At 43.9% G+C, this 8,550-nt stretch overlaps 1 protein-coding gene across 1 annotated transcript in view; it reads right to left on the reverse strand.

The window, feature by feature from the left end:
• The window catches only part of ITPKA (inositol-trisphosphate 3-kinase A), a 65,334-nt gene extending 57,082 nt beyond the window's left edge, over nt 1-8,252 (reverse strand). The window contains exon 1 of the mRNA XM_026664595.2: nt 7,473-8,252. Within this exon, the coding sequence (XP_026520380.1) occupies nt 7,473-7,925 (453 nt within the window). The 5' untranslated portion in view covers nt 7,926-8,252. The remainder of the gene's footprint in view (nt 1-7,472) is intronic.
• Nucleotides 8,253-8,550: the final 298 nt, after the last annotated feature.

Genomic DNA, 8,550 nt, shown 5'->3' on the forward strand with positions numbered 1-8,550 from the left:
ATAATAAAGTTGCTGTGATTGGCCAGTGGGTTGGATATTGGAGTCCTTGGTGTTCTCTGTTTGCTTTGTCTAGGATTGGTCTAGGACAGGGTCACAAACTTGGCAACTTTAAGATTTGTGGACTTCAACTCCTAGAATTCCTCAGCCAGCAAAACTAGAGAATTCCTGGAAACCTGGTATTCAGCAAATCAGCCATTAGTTGACACATAGAAATAAATCATATTTATATACAATTTAAAAGAGACAACAAGCGTCTCTCTCTTTCTCACTTGAATTAATTATTGTTTTTAATGAGTGCTGGTTGCACATGGGCCAAACTAAGCTGCTTAACATACGACAGTTATTTGTTAATAAACTGTCAACAATTAACAGTTGTCAACAGCTATTAAAGATTTAGAATACAGTTCATAGTTCTAGAGGGATTTAAATCTTTCTCCCTCTGCCACATCTGAAATGAATGAAAGTGGTTCTCCCTTTACCCAAAATATGTTATTTGCGAAAGCTGCAAGGACATGGAAGTTCCAAATGCATTACAACAGTGGTCCCCAACCTTTTTTATGCCGCGGCCCGGTACCGGCATCAGCTGGGCGCCGCGGCCCAGTACCGGCATCAGCTGGGCGCCGCCATCTTGTTTTGATGAAAAAGTGCTTCCGGTGAGCTCACCAGAAGCACTTTTTCATCAAAACAAGATGGCGGCGCCCAGCAAACCAGCGGCCCGGTAGGATTTGTTCCACGGACTGGTACCGGTCCGCAGACCGGTGGTTGGGGACCCCTGCATTACAATATATATTGGGGTTTCCTATTGCAAAAAGATGGTTTAGGCCAGGGATGTCAAACTCAATTTCATTGAGGGCCGCATCAGGGTGGTGTTCGACCTTGGAGGGCTGGGGGCGTCGCCGGGGGGGGGGGCATGGCCAGCTCAACATCACTTGTGTGATCAAATGCCACTTTTGCTAGTACTTTGTTTTGTTAGTGCTCTGTCAGCAAAAACAGAGCCCGGGATGACTCTGCACGGCTCTCTCGAGCTCCATTTTTGCTGGCAGAGGCACCGCAGGCCACTCCTTTGCTGCTTCCAGGGTGGCTCTGCAGGCCAGATCTAAGCACCCCAACAGGCCGGATCTGGCACCAGGGCCTTAAGCTTGACACCCCTGATTTAGGGGAAAATCTTAAGAAATCCTATGTACTGATCTCCCAAGTTACATCTCTTCTGGATCTTAGATTCACCAGATGACCGGACTTGGCTGGTTTGTAATGAAAGCTCCCTTTTTCCTTCTGCTTAAAGAAAAATGTAAAAGCACTCAGTTCAGATCAGATTCATTGGGGGGGGGGGGAGACTAATACGAATTTAGAATTAGAAAACCAGTGTTTACTTCCACTTTTCATCAAAAATGGCCCACCCACAGCAAATAATGGGTTCCTTGGTGTTTCATGGTGTTTCAACAACCATGGTGTTTCACTTAACGACTGCCACAAAAAAGGTAAAATTGGGTCAGCCACATAATGCCCCCTTTACAACTGTCACAACTTACAATCATAATGGGCAGGCTTCCCTACCATTGTAAATCAAGGACTACCTATAAAAGGTGGCCCAGGCTTATTCTAATTCAATCCTGAGAGTATTTTAGCAGCTTGTGGACTTCTATTAGCTTATATCTGGTCATCTCTCCTTAGCAGGATGATGGCAATCTCCCTGTCCCTATGGCAGGTAAGAGAATTCACTAAAGAAAAAAGATTTCAATCTATTATAATAAACACATTAAATGGCTTCCATAAAAGCTATGACTAACAGCTTGCTCTTCTTTTAAAAATTGACTTCATGTATAAGAGCACCTGCTTAACTACAGAACAGATTTGTTAAGAACATATAATTGCCAAAATGGGTAAAACATATGGGCTAATCTTTCCAGCACCTTCCAAACCAGTCACACTCACAGTATGAAGCATTTTTAAAACTGTTATCTTAAGACAAAAACTTTGAATACTAGAATACCAGCCGGTCAATAAATTGTCAAGTGTATTCTAATTTAATAGTATTACTATTATCAGATTCCAAATGCAACTCAAAAGGCTGTAAAAATTCAAATAATGACACAGTTACAAAATGGCTGGCAGCTGTTGTTATAAAAGATTTATAAACTCCTAACTATTTTTATATCTAGAAATGTAACTCAGCTTCTAACAGCAGAATCGATGTTTCTTAAGTGTGGCAATTTTAAACTGTATGGACTTCAACTCTAGAAAGGAACATGTTGGCTGGGGAATTCTGGGAATTGAAATCCATATAGTTTAAAGTTGCTTTATAAGCTTGAGAAACACCACCGTAGATATACAAGGTAAATTTTCAAAGGAAGTCCATTACATAACAGCATATGCTGAAACTCATACATTGGATTTGCACTCCTTAAGACCTCTACTAACTTTGAACTGGAAATTACAAATATATGAAAATTGTTGTATTAATGTATTGTGCATTATTAGATATTTTGCCAATCAGATGATACTGTCCTTCAGATCATATAAGGTAAAGGTTCTCCTCACACATACGTGCTAGTAGTTTCCGGATCTAGGGGGGAGGTGCTCAACTCCATTACAAAGCCAGTGCTGTCCGAAGACGTCTCCATGGTCATATGGCCAGCATGACTAAAGGCTGAAGGCACAGGGAACGCTGTTACTTTCCCACCAAAGTGGTCCCTATTTTTCTACTTGCATTGTTATATGCTTTCAAAATGCTGGTTGGCAGAAGCTGCAACAAGTAATGGGAGTTCACTCCATTACACAGTGGTAGGGATTCGAACCGCTGAACTGCCGACCTTTCTGATCAACAAGCTCAGCGTCTTAGCCACTGTGCCGCTGCATCCCGTTCAGATCATATAATAAGTTGAATATACTGCTTTTAGTCATGCCTGAGAGTAGAATTCCAATTTATATGTAAGGCAGGTTCTGTAGAGAAACATATGCAATTACCTGGGGCAAGAAAGCTTTCTATTGACTCTACCAGCCAGTATTTCCATATATTAAAAGTAAGTCTGCCCATATTTTCCAAGCTTCGATAAATCAATGTCCTTTTTCAACTTCTGAGGAATAAGCACAATATAAAAATGTTGCGTCTTTGTTTCCCTTTCTCTCCTGTTGATATTTATCTTAAACATTTCCATGGAAGAATGGAGCTGTGTGAAATTACTCTGCTTCCATCTATAGATCCAAGTTGTGTAAGCATCATTTGAGGGGCTTCCTTCTGCACTTTGTAACTCCTCGTTCCTAATTCACAGCAGACTACTTTTTATTGTTATGTTCCTGCCCTTCAAATCCAGTTAGGAGACTTGATTTAAAGAATAACTTTTTAAATTAACCAATTCAATCAATTCCTACTACACCTTTAGTAAGAATGCAAGCCTACCTTAAAGAAATGGTATAAAGATTTCGACACTCGGGATTTGTTTCTGAGTTTGGGGCAAAACAGGAAACTGAAGTTAATTAGCTCAGGAAGGATTCAGGCATTGTATGCCAAAATGGGAATGGAAAGGGTCTGTATGAAAAGAAGGACAATGTGGAACTGGACAACCATGGCTAAGTGCTGGCAGCAGTCCTTGAGACTGTGACATTTGGGAAAGGCATGCACTGAAAGCGCTGCCAGGCTCAGCTAGGATTATCCCATTCGCATGCTATGTCTCTCAAACACGGGCCATGAGGATCAGAACCGGTTATATGGAAGGCATTGAAGGGACATACTGACACGAATCAATCTAACCTTTGCTATTTGCTTCGGTTAAGAGTTGCTTAATTTGCCAATTTGCTACAGTTAGGAATTACTTGTTAGGAATTCATTCTGTAAACCTCGCTTGTTAAGAACTGTATCCTTTGCTATCTGGTTTCTTGCTTCTGTTGTTCGTTTCAAAACTAGGTATATCCTTGGAGAGTAAATAAGAAAGACAGAAGCAGGGAGTTACCCAGGAACATCCTGCTCCATAGATAAATGGAAAAAAAGCAAAGCTGCCCAGGAATGCCCATCAAATAGATAAAATAAGCACGAACACACAAGGTTACAAGGAATGCTCTGTAAAATAACAAAAAGCATGGACAAAGAATGCACCATGGATAAGGGAGGCATGGGCAAGACATTGCCCACATTGGGTAACGAACCTTTGCCTCTGATTGGCTAAATGAGCGTACAAGATCCTAGCTACACTCTTTATGGGGTGTGGCTTTTTCCTTGCGTGGTTGTTGTCTATATGTTGTTGGAATAAGTCCACCCAGCTCCTTCTTTCTACACATAAAAGCTGTTATTTTTCCAAGCCTCTTCTTGAGTCTCTCTTTGGCATTCTGGCGACTCAAGTGCATTTTTGGATTTTACAACATAACATAAACTAAAATGCCCTCAGCATCACCAGCCTAGAGTTCAATTCCAAAAGAGAGCCTTGGAGTACAGGTGGACACAACTGTAGCTTAAAGAAGTTGACCTTTTTCTCCCAAATCATACACTTGCCTGCTGCTTGGTTCTAAGAAAAGGACAGTTGCATTAAGAAGCTGCAAAAAGATGTTATATTAATACAGAGATCTCCAAACTTGGCAACCTTAAGACCCGTGGACTTCAACTCCCAGAATTAAGGGAGTTGAAGTCCACAAGTCTTAAAGTTGCCAAGTTTGGGGACCCCCGTATTAATATATACTTCAAAGCCACTTTTTTGAAACTGAACTAGAAAGCCTTGGACTGTCTTAATTCCTGCACAGTCTCAAATCTTTTTATGTCTTTCCTCCCTCCCAAAAAATGCTGCTAAAAGACAAGTTTTCTTAATAGCATTATAGCCTTCTTCTTGTTTTCATCTTCAAAACTGAAAGAATATAAAAAGACTAAAAGCTCGGCTTCATAAATTTTATGCCAAGTACTTCATATTTTTAGGATACAATTACAGCCCTTCCTGGCTCAACTTTGCAAAAGATTCTATAATCAGTTCTTCAAGTTATTATGCAAACAATGACAACTCTTGAAGAGTCACTGTGTTAATCATCTGTTTCCATTATTAAAATAATTCTTTGATTGTTATTATCTTACACAAGGGGAAGGGCACATTTTTAAATACCTACCTGATAAAAGGTCTGAACTGGACCTTGTAAACTGCCATTAAACTAACCCTTCTGGCTTTCAGGTTTTGGAGCTATTACCTCTGATGCTTGTGGAAAGGCTGGCCAAATCAAGCATATCTCCTGCAATCGGTGAATGATCAGGGTAGCATTATTGAACAGGCAAATACATTCCTCCCTAAAGTCTGTGATTAAAAAGTATTGTATACCTGGCCATTTTCCTTTCAGATTTTCCAGTTACAAAGAGCTTTTCTCAGAGACCATGATTTTTAAAATAGCAGCTGGAAAAAAAAGTATATGTGTAATGTACAATATTCTGTGTGTATAGGTGCATTAACTGAGACATCAAAACCTCTAAGTTTTCCAATGATCTAGTCAGGGGTCTCCAGCTTTGCTGGCTGGGGAATTCTGGGAGTTGAAGTCCTCTAGGCTTATAGTTGGAGACCCCTGATCTAGAGCAGGGTTTCCCAAACTCCCATGGGGTGACACAAAAAGAATCCAGGGAAAGGAGAGAATAATCTTTTTGCTGTACATTGGTGCAATAAATCTACTTTTCCTGAAAAACTAGTTTCAAGTGAATAGTATGGTGTGGAAGAGGCTCAAATTTTGTTTACTTTTTGTTTTTATTAAAAATAAATAAATTTTCATCGTATTGTTTATTATATTGTTCATTTGTGTTCATTTTGATGTTTGAGTTTTTAGGGGAGGTTTGTACATTAAGACGACACTAAAGAGAATGAGAAAAAAGTTGTGAAATCTCTTAATAGCAGCAAGCGGAAAAGAAGTTACAGGTGAAACTACTGGGCTGTCCATGGTTATCTCTATGATTTCTTATTTATACCCTCCGTTTCTAAGGCCACAACTTCTAGAAGATATCACCCGTAGACAAGTATTTCACTTATATTTTCAGTTCTTAAAATGCCTAACGTTTACTAGACATACAGCTTATTTTCTTGCTATGGTTGAAAACAGAAACTAGAATGTACGACTGATGACAGAAACTAGAATGAATCATTTGTCCAATCAAGTTGTGATTTAGGAGAGTAAATGTGTTGAGACACACTTTGTGTTTCCAACTCAGAAATTGTGGAGGTTTGAACCAGACTGTTTTCAGATCAGCCATAGTTTGCAGAACAAATAGCTGGACCACTTTCCTTTCTCTGCATTTTGGACTAAGCAAAATCTGAAAGGGCAAATAGAGCAAGGGTGGTGTCTACTGCCTCCTTCCTTTCCGCTGGAATTGCCAGGGCTGCATAATCAGCACCCACCTTCTCAACCCTCAATCCAATGTCACCAACATCCCAGCGTGATAGAATGTGATATATATCATGTCGGCCTGTCTGCCACCCTTTCCCCAGTAACTTCTCTGTCTCGGAAGAGAATGTTGGCTTTTTCTCTCCCCCACACCCCACTCCTTAAACCTCTTCCCTGAAATAAAACAGACACATTTTGTTCTCAGTACAAAGCAAAAAGCACCCAAAAACATCAAGTTTTGGTTTGCATACAAAGTCCCTTGAACCTAAGTATTTCAGATATGGACGGTTCAAAACCGAAATCCCTACTTTTTCTTAGCATTCTCGCTTCTGAGAAATACCTGCAATTTATATTAGCAAGGTAAAACCTCTGTACTCCATCAAATGCTTCAGGCAGAAAAGTGAGGCAGAGAACATTTGCTAGATGTCGACTTATACACACAAAAGAATAACAAAAAAGCAATGGGTTGGTTGTCCATCGCAACTTGTTTCTCAGAGGTAAAAAGGTTACCACAATACCCAGTATTGTCAATCAAATTGTCCATCCACTCCACAAATGCCGTTTCCACCAGGGTCCCCTGTGAAACTATCTGCTTTGCATACTTTGACGTTTAGGGAAACTGGTTTCCCTAAGCAGTTGACAGATAAAAGGGTGAAACATCTGACAACTACAGGTGTGGTATTTCCCCTTGAGTCAACACACGTTCCACACAGAGGAAACCTTGCGTTTAAATTTATCACACTTCTAGGTAATCTTTCTCCTACTTAGAATCTACGTGGCATTTCTTTCAAAACGCCTATTCGTTGATTTCAACTGCAACCATAGGCGCAGCTTCTCCGAAAGGGAGACCCCCCCCACACACACACCTTCCCCTCAAATTGCCCGGGGAAAAGGCCTTCCTTTGGGATAAGGGAATTGCGCGCTCCCAGTTTGCAAAAGCCAAAGGAAGGACAAATGCCCGGCCAGCCCTCGATTAAACCAGGTTTGTATTTCAACAATCTCGAATGAACTCGACTAACTCTTCCACAAGGGCTTCCCAAAAGCCATTGCTGGCAAGCCAGGCAGGGCCTCTTAAGGCAAGAAGCCCCGCTCCCGGCAGCGGGTCTCTCCCGGCTCTTCCCTGGCTGGCCGTCGGGTACCTGGTGCGTCTCCTCGCCGTGCTCCAAGTGAACGATCCCTTGGCTCCTGCCTTCCGTGTCGCTCAGCAGGTCATCCTCGGAGTCCTCGAAGAGCGACGACGAGCCCGTGGAGGAGAGCGACGACGTCGAGAGCCGCCTGGAGGACTGCAGCAGGTGCAGCGAGCTGTCCGTGGTCAGCCAGGCACCGTTGGGCTCCGTCGGAGGCAGCAATGCAGGGCTGCGCTGCGCCTCTCCGCCGTCCTCCTCCGAAGTTACCGTCAGCTGCGGGATAACCGCCTGCAGCACCCCGTTGCGGGGCCGGCAGCTCTTCCGGGCAGGCTCCGGCAGCTGCCGGCTGGCCATCGCGCAGCGAGCCTCGAAGAGCGAGCACAGCTCTCCCACGCTCAGCTGCCTCCTCCGGCCCAGCTCCGGGCTGCTCCCGCCGCTCCCGTCCTGGGCTTCACTGGGCTCCATAGGGAAGGCGAAGAAGGCGCGAGCGATGCCGGCACCGCGAAGGGCGCAGGGGGCCGGGCCGCCCAGGCGGAGAGTCCGGGGCAGCGGAGCGCTTCAGCGACTGTTCCTCCTGGCACCTCGGCGCCGGGAAGCACGCGACTGAAGAGGGCTCGGGCTGCCGCTGCATGGCCGGCCTGCGCCCCGTCAGGCCGATCCCGCCGTCCTGTGACTCATCCCTGGGAAAGTGCCCGAGTTGCTTCACCGCCCCTCGGCCTGACCCATATGGGTCGATCGCTCGGCTGCCCCACGCTGCTCTCGGGCGGCGTGCGCAACGGGGAGAAAGGAGGAGTCTGGAATGTGCGTAAAGGAGGGCCCGCCCGCCCCGCTCTCCCTCCCACACGGAGCCTTTCCTCTGTTTGTTTTGAAGTAACGTCGCCTCTCCTCCCTTCGCCTGTCCTTTTTTTTTTTTTTTTTGTTTCTGTTTCAACGAAACCTGGAAATTTATCGCCAAATTCAGCCGATTAAAACAAAAAACAAAAAAAAGGAGAAGCGCCACCCCGGCAAGCCGCAGACCTGTCAGGGAAGCAAGTGAGCAAGTTTCTCTCGGCTTATTGCAACTGCTTGGCGCCGCCTTCCCTTGGGCTCC

Source organism: Notechis scutatus, chromosome 1, assembly GCF_049901735.1.
Source record: "Notechis scutatus isolate UNSWTSFEM ecotype Mainland chromosome 1, rNotScu1.2, whole genome shotgun sequence".
Taxonomy (NCBI): Eukaryota; Metazoa; Chordata; class Lepidosauria; order Squamata; family Elapidae; genus Notechis; species Notechis scutatus.